The sequence below is a fragment of the Gadus chalcogrammus genome, chromosome 19 (genome assembly GCF_026213295.1).
Source record: "Gadus chalcogrammus isolate NIFS_2021 chromosome 19, NIFS_Gcha_1.0, whole genome shotgun sequence".
NCBI classification, from domain to species: domain Eukaryota; kingdom Metazoa; phylum Chordata; class Actinopteri; order Gadiformes; family Gadidae; genus Gadus; species Gadus chalcogrammus.
The window spans coordinates 3,035,272-3,059,331 of NC_079430.1; the positions used below are offsets into that span (position 1 = coordinate 3,035,272).

General features: G+C 42.9%; 1 protein-coding gene across 1 annotated transcript; it reads right to left on the reverse strand.

Annotated features, from left to right (window-relative positions):
- Window positions 1–1,174: 1,174 nt before the first annotated feature.
- On the reverse strand, window positions 1,175–23,769 carry pisd (phosphatidylserine decarboxylase). The gene is given in 10 exon segments (XM_056578683.1): window positions 1,175–2,115; window positions 2,957–3,117; window positions 4,765–4,929; window positions 5,040–5,172; window positions 6,267–6,368; window positions 6,606–6,670; window positions 6,673–6,739; window positions 20,061–20,227; window positions 21,233–21,276; window positions 23,334–23,769. Coding segments are annotated over 10 exon segments (1,251 nt in total). The 5' UTR covers window positions 23,387–23,769; the 3' UTR covers window positions 1,175–1,821.
- Between the last annotated feature and the right edge of the window lie 291 nt (window positions 23,770–24,060).

The window sequence follows — 24,060 nt, forward strand, 5'->3', positions numbered from 1 at the left end:
TATGAATATCACCAACTGATAATGCATGAGGTGGTATTCAGTATAAAATATTACATTTATTTCCGGTGGAAATTAGATCTTAAAGGTGCACTCACACTAGGCCATCTGGCCGTGGTCGTGGCCGTTTTAGCACCTAACCGTGCTCAAATCTGCCAGTGTGAGTGTGGCCAGTCTGGCCAGGCCGGGCCAATTTGGCCACTTGGGAGAGGTGTGCTGCTACGGCACGGGCCGCTACGGTACAGATGCTAATGAGCCGACACGCGCACATGCACGGCTACGCAACCTGAGCTGGATGACGTATAGTCAATGCAACGACCACGGACATAATAAAGGCGACGAGCCTTCTTTCCCATTAAACGGTAAACATCGCGTCAAGCGGTTCAACTGTTGGTGTGTTCTCTGTGTTGTTATCCATTGTTGTTATTAAAACTCTGACTGGCGGCAGACTTTATTATGGTCCATGCAGCGGACGCTTTGTGATGACGTTACGACGTAATGATGTATGTACAAGAGCCTTCCGTGGCCAGGCCGCAGCTGCGACGGCCGATGGCCTAGTGTGAGTGCAGGCCAGAGAATAATGGGGCCATTTGAGCACGGTTAGGTGTGAAAACGGCCACACGGCCACGGCCAGATGGCCTAGTGTAGTGTGAGTGCACCCTGGGCGATTTTCGGCATAGGCCACCTAGGCTATCGCCTAGGGCGGCAAATGTGTTGGGTGCGCCCTCTGGTGGCGCCCTTAATTAATTTGAATTAAACAAGCGAAATAAAACATGTTTATTAAACATATTCCCAAATGGAACAGACAAGAGGGGGGGGGGGTTAAGTGTTAGTGCGGATTGAAACCCTTACAGAAGGTCGCAGGGTAATGCCATAACCCCTTCCCCATGATTTTAAAGCCCACTGAACCAGACCGAGAGACCATTTAAAGGGTCAGGAGACCTTTACAAGTGTTATGCGTTTCTGAGCTGATCAGAGTTTGACACTTTTTAGTGTACAATATTGAATTTTTTCAAAATATTCAGATTTTCTGAGATACTGAATTTTGGGTTTTCCTGCGCTAATCATCAAGATGAATACAAATAAAGGCTTGAAATGTTTCAGTCTCCCTGAACGACGAGGCGCGAGCACTTTGAACTTGGGTTGTCGTAACTCTCCCCCTCAATGGATCTGGTGCTCCCATGTTGTATGGGTGAGTTGGGGAGGGAGGGGGTGCGGATTGGCTGTGCAGTAAACATCGATTGCTCTTTGTCTTACGCGGCCACAAATTATAAAAGATGCCGGCTCTCAGAGAAAACAGCTCGGTGGACACGGCCCCAACAAGTTTTTATTGTATGTATTTACATATTCATATTTCACAAACAAATAGATTTTAACTTAAACTAAATAAACTAAACACAATTTTGGGATAAAAAAAGAAAAATTAGTCATAATTATTCATGGATATTTTTGGCATTCATGAAAACATTATTAATGACTAACAGTCCACCAAAATTATAGCCTTGTGATTGAATCACAATTGACATTGAGGTGAATTATGTCAACACAGAGAACAACAGAAATAAAACATTTAACAAAGAATTCGACCATCATCTTCGGAAGAGGTAAAAATGAACGTGTTCTGAGAGCCGATCAGTATTGAAATACATTGTACTTGCAGATCGGTATTTATATCGGTGTACTTGCAGCAGATTGGTATTTAAATATGTTGTAAAGTAGAAACAAACTAAGCCAAACCCAAAGAAGAAGATGGACTTAATTAACGTCCGGGGAAATTAAGAGAGTTGTTAGACGTTTTGTTGGTGCGTGTTACTTCCCAACCAATCACAGGCTGCCAAGGGGTTGGCCGAAGCGGATTGGCTGGCCCGGTCTCAAGGAGAAGGAGAAGTCGGGCGGAGCTTCGAAGAGAAGGACCACAGTGGAGCCAAGGTTAAACTCTCCTAGAGGCTCCCCCTTCCTCAACGCCAAGCCTATCCCCGGCAGCTCCTCCTGGGAGGCGGCCAGCGGGCTGGAGGGGGAGGCGGCCAGCGGGCTGGAGGGGGAGGCGGCCAACGGGCTGGTGTAGCTGCGGTCGTTGTAGGAGCCGGTGGTGTAGCGAGGTGTGTTGGTCTGCAGCTCCTGAGACCGACAGACAGACAGACAGACTTAATTACTCTAAACGCTATTACGTCCCAATGAGACATTGCCGCGGTAGCTACAAGTCTATAAATATCAAATATTAGTAAAATCTTCGCATGACAAAACCGTAGAGCTGCCGAGGCATAGCCGCCGAAGAGCAAACGGCATCGGCCTCAGGATTCTGGCAGTGGTGACTAGTCTCCACATGCGGTCCTACACCATTCGGGCAGCAATTCATCGGCTGTACCTTTTTTCTTTGAGCATAAACTTGCTAGCCTCAGCTGCACAGTCAAATTTAGAGCAAAGTATTGGCTCTTTAAAAGGTTTATTTTTTGTGATTTGGGACATGGGAGGGACATACAGGGTGTAAATCCAGCATTGAAAACTGTCAATGAGTGTTCTAGAATGCACCACTGGCTAAGCTAAAGTCAGCATTGGCAGGCTAGCTCTCCCAGCAGAGGAACAACACCAGTAGACGTTTTAGAACTATGTCAGAGTGTTTGAGGCTGAATTATTAGATTGCTTCTTTCCTGATAATGTGATTCTAACCAGCAGCAGTGTGGTGGTCGCAGATCAACCCTGTCCCTGATGACTCTTTTACCATGACACTAAGCCGATCCCCACCTCAACATGGCCTCTGATCATGTCCTGGGTTACTTCCTGTAGTCCGGCCTAGGCTGCCCCGTGCTGGTCGCAGGACAGGATGCAAAACCATTTAACCTAGCCCCGCCCCCTCACCTGGTCAATAAGCCCCTCCTCTTTACTTGGTCCATCAACCCGCCCCCTTATCTGGTCACTAAGCCCCTCCTCCTTACTTGGTGCCTAAACCCCGCCCCCTTACCTGGTCACAGTAGATGCGTATGGAGCCTACGTTGGTGGCTCCCACGGCAACCAATGAGAAGAAGCCGTGCTGCCAGCGGCCGGCTAGCGCCACACGCTCGTTTACACAGAACAGCGAGCGCACACGCCTGGCCACGCTGGGACTCACCGACAGCAGTGGACCTAGAGACAGGACATCATCATATAGACAGACATGACGTCATCCTATTGATGTACATGACATCATCATATAGACAGACATGATATCCTCCTATAGATGTACATGACATCATCATATAGACAGACATGATATCCTCCTATAGATGTACATGACATCATCATATAGACAGACATGATATCCTCCTATAGATGTACATGACATCATCATATAGACAGACATGACATCATCCTATAGCTAGACCAGGGTATCTGCAGGTTTCAGCAAGTGAAATTTAAGACTTTTTAAGACCTTTTTAATACCACCTTGAATGAAATTTAAGACCTCAAACACGCGATGGTGGGGGTTGGCAACAGACGCGAGGCAACTTCGGAAACTGACATCTTCCAGCCAACTGTCCTTGAATTTGCACCTACCCATTGTCGCAGACTAGCTAGCAAGCACGCAGATAATCGTTTATATATGCAGCTAGCAAGGATGAAGCCTCTCTACATGTCCTCCCTGAAAAGTCCCACGAGAAAAATAAATAGTCCTGCCCCGACAAATTTAAGACCTTGAGTTACAGTATTTAACATTTGCCTATGACATTTGTAACGAATTTAAGACTTTTTAAGGCCTTAAATTTAGAAACTTTAGAATTTAAGACTTTTTAAGGATGCGCGGACACCCTGTAGACCACGTCCTACAGACGTACATGTCATCATCATAGACAGACATGATATCCCGCTACAGCTAGACCACGTCCTATAGATGTACATGACATCATCATATAGATTAACGTTACATTATATAGCTAGAAGTTTGATTGATCCCACATGTTGTAAATCAAGTCGAATATTGTTCATCGATTAATGGATTGTTGTTATTATGTTATTTATCAAGTACAAATATTAACAGCTTCTTGTTGCAGTTCGTTTTAAATATTTGGTTCATGGATCATTATAAATGAATAGCTTTTTTGGCATTTCCTATTATTGATTATTATTCCTATTATATATTTTTATAGACTAAATATTGAATTTAACCGAAAAAACTATCTATAGATTATTTTAATGATAATAATAATCATTATTTGCAGCCCTACATATAGATGTACATTTCATCATCATATAGATGACCATTACATCATCATATAGATGACCATTACATCATCATATAGATGACCATTACATCATCATATAGATGAACATTTCATCATCATATAGATGAACATTACATCATCATATAGATGAACATTATATCATCATATACGTAGATGACCATTTCATCATCATATAGATGACCATTACATCATCATATAGATGAACATTACATCATCATATAGATGACCATTACATCATCATATGGATGAACATTACATCATCATATAGAAGAACATTACATCATCATATAGATGACCATTACATCATCATATAGATGAACATTACATCATCATATGGATGAACATTACATCATCATATAGATGACCATTACATCATCATATAGAAGAACATTACATCATCATATAGATGACCATTACATCATCATATGGATGAACATTACATCATCATATAGATGACCATTACATCATCATATGGATGAACATTACATCATCATATAGATCGCCCAGGGTCTCTGTCAATTCACGTATGGAGAAAGAGAGAGAGAGATACCGGGGAAGTGTCGGCGGTGCTCGATGGTCCAGTCGGCGGGGGAGTGGAAGCGGTGGTAGTCGCCGGGGGCCAGGTACACCACGCAGTGGTACAGCTGGTTGCCAGGGCTACACAGGAGTTGTTCCTCGAAGGCCGCCGGGTCTGGCATAGAGGGGTCGTGGCCTCCTGGAGAGGCGGAGCAAAGACTACACTCAGCTCAAACCGTTAGCAACCATGCAAGTTACTCGGCCGTGTTTGACGTCCAAAGCTAGCCCCTAGCTAGCGCTCGTAGCTACCTGTGTTTGGGGTGGAGCCCCAGGTGATTGGTCCAAGGAAGTCATGCAGCTTGTAGGTAACACCCTTCACCTGCTCCAGCTCTCCGTTCACGACGCGCCCACAATGGAGGACACGCCCATCGGCTGGGCTGATCTACCAAGAGAAAGAGATGGCCATTCAAACCCATACTGACTCTACCAAGAGAGAGTCGTTCAATCCCATGCTGACTCTACCAATAGTCAGACATTCAGTTTCTAACAAGAGAGTCAATCAACCCATACTGACTCTACCAAAAGAGAAAGTCATTCTAACTAGAGCTGGACTGATGTATCGGTTTGCCGATCTTATCAGATGATTTTCTTTTACTTGTACAAATGGTGTTTTTTTTTTAAGGAAATAACCTCTTAATGAATGCTCTGAAACCTCTAGATAGAACACCTCCGCCACTCCCAACACTAATAGTTTGACATCATGTTCTGTGTGAAGGTCAGTAGCTCCTCCCTATACTACACGTCATTTGTTCCTTCAGCGCATTTGAATGTTGATGTGGCACAAAGCATTGGATATAGATATAAAGATCCTGGTAGAAATAGATATATAGATCATGGTAGATATAGATAGATATATAGATCATGGTAGATAGATATACAAATCATAGATATACATCTCTTTATCTATATATCTATATATGTATATATATCCAAATCTATATCTATCTATGATAGATATATAAATATAGATATTGCGAAGGATTGTAGAGATGTATGTACGCATAACATGCCTTATATAACGATCCTTCTGAACGCTTTTAAAATAACATTTACAGACTGAAGTAATCTTTGTTATTGTCATGTTTCTATGGCAAAATGTTCTTATGGCACTTCGCAAAGAATTGTTTGGCCGCCTCTCGTGTAGAGTTTTGCTCCCTTTTCCTCTCCACGGTTTCCCACTAGCCATGTCCTTCTTGCAGTACAGTATGTATGATGCGCCGTTGGAATATGATCAATTGATAAGAATTTAGGGGTACACCAAAAGTCAAAGGCCAGGAACCTTAAAGTGCTTATTAGCGAGGTATAGAGTATTGGTCTAACCACACAGGGACAGACCGGTCTAGCTTGCGTACAGCATGATACATATTGTAGATTGTAGTCTCACCACACAGCTAGAGGGACAGACAGGTCTAGCCGGGGTACAGAATAATGCATATTGTAGAGTATAGGACAGTATTGTGTTGTGTATTGTCTCACCACACAGCTAGAGGGACAGACAGGTCTAGTGTGGGGTTTCAGCGGTCGTCTGAAGAACTCTCCCAGGTTACGATAAGAAGCCAGATCCTCCACCTCCGCCTCCTGACACACACACACACACACACACACACAATATTAGAGCTATATATGCCTTCATGTTGACGCTAAAGGTCCAGATATAGAGACTATAGACAATATTAGAACTATATATACACCTTCATGTTGACCCCATAGGTCCAGATATAGAGCATATAGACAATATTAGAACTATTTATACCTTCATGTTGACGCCAAAGGTCCAGGTATAGAGCCTATAGACATTATTATAACTATTTATACCTTCATGTTGACGCCAAAGGTCCAGATATAGAGCCTATAGACTGGCTTCCTGAGCCATGCTGGAGCTCAACACGATTCAGACGACCCCACGCCCGCGACACCAGCCGAGTGGGGATGCTGCGGTACAACGCCACCTAGGGGACGGCCAGAGAAACACACTGGATCTAATGTGGCACAACAAACTGGAACACCAGAGAAACACACCGGATCTAATGTGGCACAACAAACTGGAACACCAGAGAAACACACTGGATATAATGTGTGGTCCAACGCTACCTAGGGGATGTCCAGAGAAACACACTGGATATGATGTGTAAAACTAGTAAACATGATACCTACCTACCTAGATACTAGAGATGGGCACTGCCATATTTTCATTATTGGACTACTAAAAACATATTTTAAGTCGAGGTTGCATGTCATTTTCAAAAAGACTGGTTGGTTTAATTGATCGGGTCCTAGTTAGTTAGTTAGGGATGGTCCTTACGACTCATTTCTCTGAAGGTTAACCAGACTGAAACAAAGAAAATGCCTAGAAATCTATGAAAAGCGAACACATTACAATCTGAGAGGCCAAACAGGTTCAGGATAATATATTGTGTGTTTTTATTTTATTTTATACAATATATTCAACAGTGACAGCAATTGTTAAAATGGATACTGCAGTCTTAATGCAGAGCATGTGAGAGCTCGGTGCACTGCCCCCCCGGCCGGAGGGCCCCGCGGGACACCAGGGGGCCCTCAACGCACGCTGGAGCCAGACCAGCTGAACGCTTCATTTTGTATTTAGATGAGCACAATTGGTATATTTCGACAATGACAAGCGCCGACGAGTCCTATACTATAGGTTGATCAGCTTTGCTATTAATTGATTGTCTTCTTATTATTATAAACCACCGCATAGGGTCTCCGTCATGAAACCCTTCTCTAACCCACTCCACCTTTCAAACGCATCCTCAAGATGTAGCCGTGTTTGTCGTGGTAATCTATTGATCAGTATTACAGTTAGTAGTTACAAATTGAACTTTGATACTATGTTTTTATAACAAAATCCTATTTTAAATTAATCTGAAAAGCATTTTTACAATTGCAACTGCTCGGTGAATGTGTGGAAGCACATTCATACATCCATGGTTATTATTCTGCCCATCTAATTAAAACAAGGTTTCAAAATGAAGTCAAGAAGAGATCAAATGACACCAACGGCAGCATGCCTTCCCACAGTGACTGACTGGGCTCGAGAAGGCTATGGGGAAAGTTGAACCAGGATCGCCTTTGTTTGATAAGTGTGACTACTGTGTACCGTTACTGTGTGCCGATCCCGCTTGAAAATATGATTTTGGTACGGTTTGTGTGTACCCGGGCACGGTTTGCGTGTACCCGGGTACGGTTTGTGTGTACCCGGGTACGGTTTGTGTGTATCCGGGTACGGTTTGTGTACTAGTTTACGGTTTGTGTACTAGTTTACGGTTTGTGTGTGCCAGGGTACGGTTTGTGTGTGCCAGGGTACGGTTTGTGCGTGCCAGGGTACGGTTTGTGCGTACCAGGGTACGGTTTGTGCGTACCAGGGTACGGTTTGTGCGTACCAGGGTACGGTTTGTGCGTACCCGGGTACAGTTTGTGCGTACCAGGGTACGGTTTGTGCGTACCAGGTAACGCTTTGAACGTCAATGATTTGGGCTAGGCTAGTTATTGGTAATAAAGCCCTCCTCCAAGTCAGGGGCGCCGGCCACGTTGAAGTCAATGTAAGCTTGCCTACTTTTTGCTGTCTATCAAACTTTTATTGGCGCCAGAAAAACCAGTGTGCGCCCCAGGCCAATGGTATCACTTTTGTTTTTTGTTAACACCACAAGATTGGACAATTCAGCGAATCAATCAAATAGGCTACCTCCCTCAGCAGCATTCGCGCAACACAACTACAGGTAGAGAAGGGATATATCGCTAACTAGCAGAGTGTTGTAAGCACTTTCCACCCTTTTCAGTGGAGGAATTGGACTCCACAAACAATGTTATACTTAAAAGGAGCAAGTAAGTTACATAATTTAATTTAGTATTTAGGCCTGTGGCATATAAACAAAATGAAGCAACTGTCCCATATTTCTAACTGCATTTGAAGTAGACATTGAGACCCAGAAAAAATGGACGGTATAGGACAGTAATTATGATTTGCCTCAATATCAGGGTCAACAACATTGGGTCAAATAGCAATGGCTGGTGGAATGGCCATGAAGTAGGTCTGTATATGCAGTGTAAGCTTGTCCAGGCCCTGCAAGTCGGATGTAGGCTATGGATCTGAATGAATAGTAGGTAAATAGGTAGTGGCCATCCCCAAAATGCACCAGAATACAGGAAATGGGGGGGGGGGGGGGGGGGGGACCCCAGACCCCCTGTCTATTACTGTGCCCCACCAACTTTTTGATCACCAGCCGCCACTGGTACGGTTTGTGTGTACTAGGGTAGGGTTTGTGTGTACTAGGGAAGGGTTTGTGTGTACTAGGGTACACTGTGACTTCCACTGCATACTTTCTGCGTCAGGTCCCGCCTCACGCTCTACTCAAGTAATCTCACGCGAAGCAAATATTGCTTCGCGTGTTTGACTAGTCAACACTAGTCAAACCGCTAGTAACCACGAGCCAAACCGCTAGTGACCACTAGCCAAACCGCTAGTGACGATGAGCTAAACCGCTAGTCACCCCTAGCCAAACCGCTAGTGACCACGAGCAAAACCGGTAGTCACCACTAGCCAAAATGCTAGTCACCACTAGCCAAACCGCTAGTCATCACTAGCCTAACCGCTAGTGACAACTAGCCAAACCGCTAGTCACCACTAGCCTAACCGCTAGTTACAACTAGCCAAATCGCTAGTCACCACTAGCCAAACCGCTAATCACCACTAGCCAAACCGCTAGTGATAACTAGCAAAACCGCTAGTCACCACTAGCCAAACCGCTAGTGATAACTAGCAAAACCGCTAGTCACCACTAGCCAAACCGCTAGTCACCACTTGCAAAACCGCTAGTCACCACTAGCCAAACCGCTAGTCACCACTAGCCAAACCACTAGTCACCACTAGCAAAACCGCTAGTCACCAATAGCCAAACCGCTAGTCACCACTAGCCAAACCGCTAGTGATAACTAGCCAAATTGCTAGTGACCACGAGCCAAACCGCTAGTGACCACGAGCAAAACCGCTAGTCACCACTAGCCAAACCGCTAGTCACCACTAGCCAAACCGCTGTTCACCACTAGCCAAACCGCTAGTCACCACAAGCCAAAGGGGAGAGACATGATAGCCAAACCAATTTTGACCACGGCGAGTGACCACTACGTCCCGTCCCCCTGTCGCCTGAGCCTTACCCTGGTTGTCGGGCCCCAGTTGCCGACAGCGCCAGGCTTGCGGAGAGGGGCGTGGCCCAGCGATAAAAAGTAGAGCAGGAATGAGAGGGGCGTGGCACGGCGCCTCAGAGCACCCAGGCGCCTCCTTAAGGCCAGCTGAGGAAACTGCAGCCTGGGGACGAATACATGCGAGTGAGAGAGCGGGAGGAGGAGACGAAGACAAGAAGGGAGGAGGATAGAGACGAAGTGAGAAAGGATGAACGTAAGGCGCGGAACAGTTAACAATAAGTTTCTCTTGGGGTCAGAACACGCGCAACAGGGTAGCAAACGTAACGGGCAAGCTAGCAAACAAGCGCTAAAGTGTAGGATATTGATGGCAGGAAGAAGTATATAAGTTACATTGCTAGTGGGTGGGTTCAGCTAGCTAGACCTGGGGGTAGCTAGTGCTATCGGCTATAGCAGGCAGGCAGGGCAGGCATATTGACGGCGGGGAGAGATCAACAAGCTACATGGATAGGTGTGTTTGCTAAAGGATGACATTTGACGGCCGTCAAGCAGACGCGTGCTTGAGGACACATCCATGGAGTAGAACCTACTTGAACATAGCTACCAACACAAAGACACAAGGCCAACTCCTGCATGGGAATAATGAGGCTAACGGGCAGCTAAATATAGGTGAGCCCTGCTAACAGCAGCTAACTAAGTTGGGGCAACCTGACCTACTGAGCACACACCTAATCTGCTTACCTTTATAAACAACACACACTCTAAGTGCCATCAGCATGCTGCACGCCCACCCTGGGCAGCTGATCGGGTCAACAAGCCTCTCTACCACTCTCTAAACACATGCTGTCAGTATGTCTCCCTTCCACTCTCTCTCTCTCAACATATGCCATCAATGTCCCTCTAGCAACCTCTCTAAACACATTCTTTCACCATGTCTCTCTATCAGTCTCTCACTCAACAGTTTCATCACTGTCTCTCTACCAGTGTCTCTTTGCTAACACATTATTTCACTCTCTCAACAAATATATTGCTATCTCTTTATCCATTCTATCACCATGTCTCTACTACTTTCACTCTTTCTCAACACATTCTATCACCATATCTCTACTCTCTCACTCTCTCTGTCAACACATATCAACATGTCTCACCCACTCTCTCTCAACACATTCTATCACCATATCTCTACTCTCTCTCTTTCTCAACACATTCTATCACCATATCTCTACTCTCCCTCTCTCAACACATTCTATCACCATATCTCTACTCCCTCTCTCTCTCAACACATTCTATCACCATATCTCTACTCTCTCTCTCTCAACACATTCTATCACCATATCTCTACTCTCTCTCGCTCAACACATTCTATCACCATATCTCTACTCCCTCTCTCTCTCAACACATTCTATCACCATATCTCTACTCCCTCTCTCTCTCTCAACACATTCTATCACCATATCTCTACTCCCTCTCTCTCTCAACACATTCTATCACCATATCTCTACTCCCTCTCTCTCTCAACACATTCCATCACCATATCTCTACTCTCTCTCTCAACACATTCTATCACCATATCTCTACTCCCTCTCTCTCTCAACACATTCTATCACCATATCTCTACTCTCTCTCTCTCAACACATTCTATCACCATATCTCTACTCTCTCTCAACACATTCTATCACCATATCTCTACTCCCTCTCTCTCTCAACACATTCTATCACCATATCTCTACTCCCTCTCTCTCTCAACACATTCTATCACCATATCTCTACTCCCTCTCTCTCTCAACACATTATATCACCATATCTCTACTCTCGCTCAACACATTCTATCACCATATCTCTACTCCCTCTCTCTCTCAACACATTCTATCACCATATCTCTACTCCCTCTCTCAACACATTCTATCACCATATCTCTACTCTCTCTCTCTCTCAACACATTCTATCACCATATCTCTACTCTCTCTCAACACATTCTATCACCATATCTCTACTCTCTCTCTCAACACATTCTATCACCATATCTCTACTCCCTCTCTCTCTCAACACATTCTATCACCATATCTCTACTCTCTCTCTCTCTCTCTCAACACATTCTATCACCATATCTCTACTCTCTCTCTCTCTCAACACATTCTATCACCATATCTCTACTCTCTCTCTCAACACATTCTATCACCATATCTCTACTCCCTCTCTCTCAACACATTCTATCACCATATCTCTACTCCCTCTCTCTCAACACATTCTATCACCATATCTCTACTCTCTCTCTCAACACATTCTATCACCATATCTCTACTCCCTCTCTCTCAACACATTCTATCACCATATCTCTACTCCCTCTCTCAACACATTCTATCACCATATCTCTACTCTCTCTCTCTCTCAACACATTCTATCACCATATCTCTACTCTCTCTCTCAACACATTCTATCACCATATCTCTACTCCCTCTCTCTCTCTCAACACATTCTATCAACATATCTCTACTCCCTCTCTCTCTCAACACATTCTATCACCATATCTCTCTCTCTCTCTCTCTCTCTCTCTCTCTCTCTCTCTCTCAACACATTCTATCACCATATCTCTACTCTCTCTCTCTCTCAACACATTCTATCTCTACTCTCTCTCTCAACACATTCTATCAACATATCTCTACTCCCTCTCTCTCTCTCAACACATTCTATCACCATATCTCTACTCCCTCTCTCTCAACACATTCTATCACCATATCTCTACTCTCTCTCTCAACACATTCTATCACCATATCTCTACTCCCTCTCTCTCTCTCAACACATTCTATCACCATATCTCTACTCCCTCTCTCAACACATTCTATCACCATATCTCTACTCTCTCTCTCTCTCAACACATTCTATCACCATATCTCTACACTCTCTCTCTCTCAACACATTCTATCACCATATCTCTACTCCCTCTCTCTCTCAACACATTCTATCACCATATCTCTACTCTCTCTCTCTCAACACATTCTATCACCATATCTCTACTCTCTCTCTCTCAACACATTCTATCACCATATCTCTACTCTCTCTCTCAACACATTCTATCACCATATCTCTACTCTCTCTCTCTCTCAACACATTCTATCACCATATCTCTACTCTCTCTCTCTCAACACATTCTATCTCTTTCAGTGTATTCCATTGTCTCTCTACCTGAATCGAGCGGCCCTCCGCTCTCTCTCTCGCTCCGTCTTGCTTGTTCGCTCTCCCTCCCCGCCTGACGCCGTTGCCCCAAGCAACACATGCCGGCTCCGGGGTCGCACGCGGTGCAGGTCTTCCCCGTTACCACGACGACCCTGTGGCGACGGCCGACGAAATCTCACCATGACGACGGAGAAGAGGCGGAAGGTAGAGGTAACCTCGGACACATGTTGCCTAAATCCCCTGACTATCAACCTTTAGAAGGTCCAGAGGGTTGAGTCTAAAGGGGGGTTGAGTATACAGGGTTGAGTCTACAGGGTTGAGTCTACAGGTGGTTGAGTCAAGAGGAGGGTTAAGTCTAGAGGAGGGTCAAGTCTAGAGGAGGGTCAAGTCTAGAGGAGGGTCAAGTCTAGAGGGTTGAGTCTACAGGGGGTTGAGTCTAGAGAAGGATTTGAAGCCCATCTCTGTCTGTTATAGGTGATGTGTTGTAACGGTAGGAAGGAGAGGAGGGGCTTAATTTCCTCAGTCTCTCTCCCTCTCTCTAAGCCTCTCTCTCTCTCTGAGAGGGATTAGTAGCTAATGCTACGTCAACCGCACTACAGTTCAGTGTCTGGCCATAATGTAATTATAATGTGACGTATTTATATGAATTCATAATATTACTACCGTAACATTATAATTCTGAATAATATAAAATACCTTTTTCTTCATTTAAAGTTATTATATGTTGTACCAAAGCATTATAGGTTACTAGATTCAGATTGGTCAACAACGTTCCTGTTCTTTTTGGCAGAGGTGTCCAGCTTTCAATGATGGTGTAAGTAGAATAAACACCCCGTGCTGTGTGTGTGTGTGTGTGTGTGTGTGTGTGTGTGTGTGTGTGTATAAACTTATTATTGAATTAACTATTAAGTAGTATTTATTGTTATTGATTATGTGGAATGTGTGTAATAAGCATTATTTATTACGTAGTTTTGAAGCTAATTCTGCAGTAAGCCTACTTATTATGTGGTTCATGTGTTCTATGTCTGTATACTCTTTTGTGATAAATATAAGGCAAAGGTGGCATGAGCATTTCGAACAATCAGATAAGATCTGGGTAAACATGTGTAAAGACATATCTGGTGGGTGGACACACACACACACACACACACACACACACACACACACACACACACACACACACACACACACACACACACACACACACACACACACACACACACACACACTAGCCTGAACTTGTATTTGTACCTCTTGAACTATTTAGAATGCACACCTTTATAACAAGGTAAAATACACACCTCTGAAACTAGTAAAAATAAACATCTCCAAAACGATTTAAAATTTATTCCCAGAAAAAAAGTAAACGAATACCCCTCTTAAACTATTGTCAAAGGGTAGCTTTGGGTTTTTTCAACATTGACACAAACAAGAGTATTAGTGCGTTCACACCCAGAGCTGTAAAGCGTTTTGAGCGATAAACGCCCATTCACTTTCTATTAGGCATGAGCGATAAAGCGATAGGAGCGATTAAACGCTTGAGCGGTAGCTTTAAAGCTGTAAAGCTGTAAATGAGAGTTGAAAACAGCTAAACTCTATGCAAATGAGCTAGTAGCCTTTCGGCTGTAAATGACCGCCAGCCAATCGGAATGTAGATGTCTCTAGCCGGCATGGGTCCCAGTAAACATACACGAGAACTTTACTTCCTAGTTCCTACCACACATTTGTTCCTTCATCATGGTGCGTCAGAGAATAATTGCGGCTATTGCAGGGCATCGTATTTGACCCCAGATTGCATAGCCAACGTGGTCTTATTATAGCCCGATCATTCACTAAAAAACACATAGAAAGAATAAAGCATCCAGCATATGATTTCAACAATGTATGAGGGCATATGCAATCCGCATTACTAAACAGGGATGGTCGCACAGTGGAATGCTGATGGAAACCAGCGGACGAGTGGTGGGTGGAGATGTGCGCGCATTTCAGAAGCAGGGAGATACCGCACAAAAGAATATTTCTAATTTGTCAGTTTGCCGTGTGTCTGCCTGGCACAAATGCTCCCGGTGAGCGGATCTTTTCCATAATAAACAATACCACACACACACACACACACACACACACACACACACACACACACACACACACACACACACACACACACACACACACACACACACACACACACACACACACACACACACACACAAGCGATCAACTAAGCTATAATCTAGCATATAAGCAATCGCTCCATTAATTAGTTATTCAGTGTTTCATGTATTTATGCTTATTATACTTTTTCTATTGACCAAACTTATGACTATCTTGTGTTTTTGTGGCTCGGCATCAGCAGCAGCACTTGCCTCAACTAGGAGCGTGCAGGCAAAAAGCGCGGCTCCTTTAAATGGAAAAACAAAATCGCAAGAGCGATGGAGCAGTAAATATTTTGGACAACGTTGCGTTTTGAGCTATTCTGCGAATTTGCATCTTAGTTTTTGGTGTGGAACGTACAGTACCCCAAATCGAGAATCATCCTTTTATTGGTCCAGTATTGAGCAAGAACGCTGCTGCCGTTACCTGCTAAACGGGCTTCACTGTAATCCTTTGGGTAATAGCCCCGTCAATGTACCACCTCTAAAAATGAAAACGTCGAAATTTTTCTCTTAAACATACAATTATGGTGTGGATAAAAATATTTCAAATTCACACCTCTAAAAGCATGTAAAGTTCAAACCTCTCTTACACTATTTGAGTAGTAGTAACAGAACCAGCAACCACCATACACAGTGTTTCCCCCAGCACTGTATGGTTAAGCCTTAACAACAGTAAGGCCCCGCCTTAACTACCAATGTATAAAAAATATATATATTATAATAATAATAATAAATATTTTTAAATTATTATGCAATAACAAAGTACAAAACTCTCGTAGGGAAAGAAAACATACTTCCAACAAGTACAAAAAATAAAGATAAATAATGCATCGGTAATACTGTTCAAAACAATAGTCGTCCCATAAAGCATTTTGAATGGAATCAAAACGGCGGCATCAGGTGGTTTTATATATTATTGCGAACTAAAACCCTGCCAGTGCCCACAGAGCTGTTTAATTATATTTCCCTCAAACCAGTTTATCTGGTTTGTTCTCTTTTTGACTGACAAGGCTCAGAGCATTCAACAGCATAATAAGTAGCTTGCATGTCTCCCTTACATTAATTCTTTCAAAAAAAAGGGTGGACTCCTGATCCAAGCGACCAGCATCTCATCCTTGTTAAAGTAAAAGAAAGGAAAGTAGTTGTTTTTCTAGGAGATAGGCAATAGGATCAGTGTCACTATTGAATTTGGTGCCCTGATGGAGCGCACTGAAAGAATCAAAGCACCGGCAATGGACGGCAACGTGGCATATTTCCCTTTTTGGTCAGGAATTGAATGATTCATGTTTTGGCTGGTTAGTGTTCATTGGAGTTTAAACCATGTTTGAAAACATATTTTTGGGATTGAAGCACAGGGATTAGAGGTCTTCGCCCGCAGTATTCTCCCAGCATGAACATACGCCGTGCAACAGGCTCACATTCTAATGTTGTTTTCTCAGCCTATTAACAACGTATTGTTGTGTTTTCATGAGGACTGAGTGGGTACTTTCTATCCATCTGAGACGACATTGGGAACTAGGGTCCAAGCACAGGCGCACAATGTGCCGCATCGTGTTTATAGGATGGTTCAAACTAGGGATGGGCAACGATCGTTGAATAGTCAAATAGTCTGAGTCACGTAGAATATTGAATAATGAATGTGACTATCGCTATTGTCACGACCCTAACGAGGGGAGTTTAACAAGCTCATTGACAACACCTGAGCTGGGATTATTTAAGTAGACCTGTGAGCCCAGTGTCGGGGTGGTTCTCGTTTGGGAGGCACCACTTGTTTGTTCCTTTGGTCTTTTGGTTTAGTTGTATCCTATGTTTACACCTGACAACACTACACCCATACACTTTTACGTACACACACACTTACATCACTGACTAGATTGAATACAAACGCCATACCTTATGTTATGTTATGTTATGTTATATTCACTTGTTTATAATAAATCTCTTTGTTAAACTCAGTCAATTGTGTGCGTCTCCCCTCTTTGCCACAACCGCCACGGTCGGTTTGTGACACTATTTATTCCACGGCTCTTCTCAATGCTGTTGAACGCTCTGTTCACTTGCATAGGACTTCACAACTTCCGGTGGTGAATCATTTTTGGATAATTCACCGTTGCTAAGCATATAATGACCGCTGTCAAGGAAGTATATTTTTCACTTTCTATCGTATCACTCCAGAAGTAGTCCTAACTTATCCACCCGAGCAACCTCGGTTGCTAAGCGACGTCAACGTCTTTGGCAGACTATCAACAATTCGAATGCTGGTAACAAATAAATTGTAAAAAGGCACACTGTGTGAAGTTATTTTTTTGGCCATAGTTTCCATATGCTAAAGACGTGTCTAGTTCACCGTCATGCAGGCTGTGTTCAGTAAAATAAATAGCGATCTGTTTTCGGCGCATGTAGGCCTATCTGCCTAAACCAACGTTGAAATAATTTTGATGTTGAATGTTGATGGCGCAGTTGTTGAAATAAACAGATTGATTTCATACAAATCATAAAAGCCTCCCCCTGTGTCATTGTGTGTGCGTGTATACGAGGTGCGTTTGTGCGTGCGGGGTTCTTGAGCGAATATCGAATAGTATTTTTGCCAGAAATGCATATCCCTAGTTCAAACTGAGCACAGGGGACACTCCGGTCCTTTTCAGTAGCATTGTACGGACAGTTATGTAATTTTAGTTTTTGGTAAGGAATTGTACCATCAAGGTTTTTGTTGTGGATGATTGAATAAAGTTTGAAAAGGTAAATTAGCGCGAGTCACGGTTATAAGGCAAAACATACCGAGAACGTCTGAGAACCCTTTCACAGACATACACCTCCTCTCGGCTGGCCGTGTTGCTAGATGCGTGCTCATGTATACGCTTCAAGGATGTACAATAAGAACGATACGTTTAGTCCAGGGGCAGTCTGCTGTCAGAACCTCTGTTCTAACATGCTTGATGAAGGTTTCCATATTGTATCGGCAATAATTGGCTACATGTGTTCTCTAGGTTGGTTGGGGAAATGTTGGCAAGATCAAATATGGGACATCTGCCCATCATCGCTAGGGAAACACCACCCATGACCTCCTGGACGAGTCTGAGCCTTCAGTCGAAGGAACGCCTCAACTACACCCTCCAATCCATGCACAGCCTATTGGAGTACAGATGGAGGCAGATATCAAGGCTCCCTACGAAAATCTCCCTTCCTTATTCTAGCCACTCCTACTCAGACATCTCCTAAGTACCAACAGACCAAGGTTGGGGAACGTTGAGATCCTTGTCTGACTTCTAGTGATCAAACACGGAATCAAAATAAGTTAGGTAGTCGAGCGTTAACATAAGACATCATAGATTATTATGCAAGCGCTTTTCATGGTACACAAAGATACTACATTTGAGACAAGATATACAGATATATCTTAATGAATTAGAATATTGTGGAAAGGTTCCTTCATTTCAATAATTCAATTTAAAAAGTGAAACTCATTATATAGATTCATCACATCCAAAGTGAAATATTTCAAGCCTTTATTTGTATTAATCTTGATTATGGCTTAAACTTCATGACAACTCAAAATTCTGTATCTCAGAATTGGCCTTCTGAAAAGTATGTTCTTGTATATGCAGTCAGTACTTGGTTGGGCTCCTTTTGCATGAATTACAGCATCAATGCGGAGTGGCACAGAGTCGATCAGCCTGTGGCCCTGCTGAGGTGTTATGGAAGCCTAGGTTGCTTCGATAACGGCCTTCAGCTCGTCTGCATTGTTGGGTCTTGTGTCACTCATCATCCTCTTGACATTACCCCATACATTTTCTATGGGGCTCAGGGTTTGAACCAGGTATTGGTACTTTTGCTGGTGTGGGCAGGTGCCAAGTCCTGCTGTAAAATAAAATCAGCATCTCCATAAAGCTTGAAAGCAGAAGGAAGCATGAAGTGCTCTTAAACGTCATGGTAGACTGCTGCGTTGGCTTTGGAACACGATGACGCGGCTCCCCAGATCCTCACTGACTGTTAACTTCCCACTGGACAAGCAACTTGGATTCTGTGCCTCTCCATTCTTCTTTCAGAATCTGGTGAATCGGTGAAAGACCACTGAGCGACAGAGACAGTTCTCCTAGCCTAGGTAAGATGCTTTTGGACGTCGTCTCTGGTTCAGGAGAGGCTTCACACGAGGAATGAGACAGTTGTTGCAGCCCATGTCCTGAATATGTCGTGTGGTTGCTTTTGATGCACTGACTCCTGCCTCAGTCCAGTCCTTGTGAAGCTCCCACACATTTTAGAATGGCCATTGCTTGACAATCCTATCGGGGCAGTGGTTATACCTGTTGCTTCTGAACCTTTTCCTACAACACTTTCTCCTTCCACTCAGCTTTCTATGAATTTGCTTGGATACAGCACTCTGAACAGCCATGTTCTTTAGCCATGACCTTTTGAGGCTGAGCCTCCTTGTGGAGGGTTTCAGTGATGCACAGATACTGAACTTAAATACTGAATTTTGGGTTTTCATGAGATGTAAGCCAGAATCATCAAGATTAATACAAATAAAAGGCTTGAAATACCTCACTTTGGATGTAATGAATCTACTTTATAAATTAGTTTCATCTTATATTGAATTTAAATGAATTAACTTTCCGAAATATTCTAATGTAGATGCACCTGTATATAGCAAATTAGTAAGCATTTTAGGTTGGATGAAATCACACACACACACACACACACACACACACACACACACACACACACATACACACACACACACAAACACACAGGTACATTAATTGTGTCTATATATGGTTCTCTGACAAACCTGATTATCGCTGGCAAGAGGGGGCGGAGCCTCTATCCCAAGCTCTGCCAATCGTCGGTCCTGGTAACGGCCATATTGGTCATAACCAAGGTAGCCAGTACCTGAGAAAACCAGCAGGGGGAGGAGTCGGGAGCGGGCCTGCAGGAAGTGGGGAGCAGGGGCTCTTCCTACCAGGAAGAAAAGGATAGTAGAGGACAAGTCCTTCAGGCATTCAGCTCTATGGTGACATGACATCTAGCCCTATCCTTACCTCACACTCATCTATATCCTTACTTCCTTATCAGCCCTATGATAACATCTCTATCAGCCTCAAGATGACCTCACAATCAGCCTTCTGATGACCTCACAATCAGCCTCATGATGACCTCACAATCAGCCTCACGATGACCTCACAATCAGCCTCATGATGACCTCACAATCAACCCTGTGCAAACCTCGAAGCTCTATGCTAACCTTGATTCTAGCAAACATTGAATTAGGGGTAAGGTTAGAGGGTTAGGGTGCAATGGTTAGTTCAAAGCAGGAGTTTCAAACTGGTAGCCCGTGGGTTGTTGAATCGGACCCTGGGGGCAATATTTAAGAAACATCTACAAAATGTGTAGGATATCTATTTTTGCAAAACAAAATAAATATAGGAATATGAAATGGATAGATATCCACTCAAGTCATTCCCAAAATAACTTAAGTGGAGCTAGACACCCAATAGGCCCCAAATAAATCAGAAGGTAAGAACAGCCAACTCCTTACTTCAACTAAGATGTTCCTTTCTAATAGTAGAAAAGCTGATACAAAACTGACCATTTTTCAAAATGATTGTAAGAATAAATATTTAGTCAGTGAATGGATGCCCAACATGCTTAGTGTGCACACATCAAGTAGCAGTTATAAATGATATATTCACCACCAGAACGATACTATAAAGATCTATCCCTCTCGGCCTGTTGTCTATCGGTCCTGTCAGTTGGTTAATCAACCGAAAAGGGTGGGACTGTCAGGTGATACCTTTTTTGTCACATTTCATTGTTCGGCCAAAACTTAGTAGCATCTGGTCTATTATTGCCCTGCATGCTTATGAGTTTCACACTCCTGGTTTAAAGGGTTAGGGTAGGGGTTATGTTTAATGGTTAGGGTTTAGTTTAAATGGTTAGGGTCGTTAAAAAGTGAAAACACACCGTTTGAAAGAAGACGCTGGGTTCCTTTCCAAATAAGTTGGCTCCTGTTGAGAAATAGATCATATATTAAATGAAAAACATACATAAATATATTGCACGTAATATGACATTAATATCAACATAGGAATGATATTAAATGGCTCAAATGAATATGTACAATTAGAGAGCCAGGCATTTCTAAATACCAAATGGTTCTACGTATTTAAAAGATATGTTACTGAAAGTGCAAAAACGCAATTAACAATGGTAACAGCTCGAAAGAAGCTTTTTATAGAAAAATGACAAAATCAAATGACTTGATTGACATTGACCCGATCACCCTCTTCATTACACGACCTGTCATTCATTCAACTAGGAAATTACATATGCCTCCTCCAACTCAATCCAGGTAAACACAGAAACAACATTCACATTTAGGGCATTTAGAAGACACATTTTTCCAAAGCGACTTACAACATTTGTCAGAAGAAGGAGAAACATCTATCGCTGTCAGTACAGTAAGGATGTTCATAGTGCCTGGCACTCACAATCGCAAGGTTAACAAATTCCCTGTATACAACAAATATAGCTATGATAAGATGCTAAACAAATTACTATTTTTAAGTGCCAGGAAGTAAAACAACAATAAGTGCGTACATTAAGTACCAGGAAGTGCAACTACAAAAAGTGCGTACACTATGTACTAAGACGTAGAACATACAATGTGCGTATATTAAGTGCCAATTAGTACGCACATTAAGTGTCAGAACATGTACTAAGTGGGAAACTCATGACAACGTTGGCTTGGTTCTTGTATTATTGTATTGAGAGCATCGTCCTCTAGACCCAATAGTCAACTAGACCAAGTAGTCCTCTAGCCCCAATATTCCTCTAGACCCATTAGTCCTCTAGACCAGTGGTTTTCAAACTGTGGGGCGCGCCCCCCCCTGGGGGGCGCCAGAGTTCTTCAGGGGGGGCGCGACGTGAGAAAAAAATAAACCCGAAGAAAACCCTGAAAGACGATGATTCAAATCATCAGTCGTACTTCAACTGTAGAAGTAACATAACTAAATCAATTTCCAAACGTTTATCTACGTGCAAACCATTTAACAAATCTACACACTTGTATCTTCAATAATATCGAAACAGAATTTCGATATCATTTAAAATGGCTTCAGAATCACAGTTTTAGTTTCATACTGCTTCGTTTTCAGCTGTTTTCATTGAAGAAGTCAGCCCATTCTGATACACCTACTTCTAGACATCGTAACTCATTCCTTTTTCAACCGTTTACCATCGTTCAAACCATTAAACAAATCTACACACTTGTATCTTCAATACTATCTAAACGGAATTTTGATAGCATTTATACTTTTTTCAGAATCACAGTTTTAGTTTCAAACCGGCGTTGTTTTCAGTTGGTTATAATAATTGAGGACCCTGAATGAATCTGTAAACTGGCAGTTTAGACAGATTAAGATGTTCAAATGTATTTAAAAAAGGTTAAGCTAAAACATGCTTAGATAAAGTTGTTAAATTTTGTTGTTTAAAAACGCAAAAAGATGTAATGTTTCAGAAATATGTTTAAAAAATATGTTAAAAAATCTGTTTCAAATGTTTCAAAAATATGTTCCAAATGTTTTAAAATTATGATCGGAGATGTTTGAAATGTGTAAAATAATTAAAATAGCTTTCAAAACACAGGTATTTAGAAAAAAAAATTGGGGGGGGGGGGCTCAGCTGAATTCCCCTGCTCTAGACCCTATAGTCCTCTAGTCATCTAGACCCAGTAGTCATCTAGACCCAATAGTCCACTAGTCATCTAGACCCAGTAGTCATCTAGACCCAGTAGTCCTCAAGAACCAGTAGTCCTCTGGAGACACAGTAGTCTTCTAGACCCAATAGTCCTGTTGACCCAATAGTGCTCTAAACCCGAGGGTGTTAACGCATTGAGGGCGCCATGTGAGCCTCTACTGAACTGTCAACACATCAATCAGCGATGTATATTCAGATTGGTCGGGGCACGTGTGTATAGATCCAGGGAGGACAAATACCTCTGGTTCACCAAAACTATGAGGTATAAACTCTTAATAAACTAGACAACAGACAAACACTGAAAAACCTTTTAAGCAGAATATCCGAAGAACGAGAAAGCTGCCGCACGGGCGCCGCCATGTTGGATTGTGTCAGCGTGAGGTGACCAATCAGAAGCCTGAGTGAAGGTGACCAATCAGAAGCGATGTCAACAATGACCTGTATCCGCAGTTAGCTATCGCGTTGGAGGTACTTGCTGTAGTTTGGTCTGGCTTTGCGAGACTACGTTGGAGGTGACACCTTCATAGCAATTGAAAGTAGAAAATATAAATCACACAATATTGAAACATTAACATACTTGGACCGAAGAAGCGTGAAGCAAACGCTTTACTCACTCAAATTACCTCATTTTCTCACTCAAATTACGCGCTATTTCTCGACTGCGCAAACTTTTTCAATAACGTAACCTCGTATATAACAGAAACGTCCATTGCTTTTCATTAAGATTTGGCCAGTTGACAGTAGCGTGGCTTTTGTAGAGGCGCGTTCAGGGTCCTGTTGATAACGATACGGCTCGCCAAGGATGACGCTCACGCTTACGCACTATATGAAACACTAACACACACACACACACACACACACACACACACACACACACACACACACACACACACACACACACACACACACACACACACACACACACACACACACACACACACACACACACACACACACCTGTAACAGGTGAAACCAGACTAGAAGTATTTGTATGGTATATATTTACACATAATTACAGTATGCAGTAGTTTACA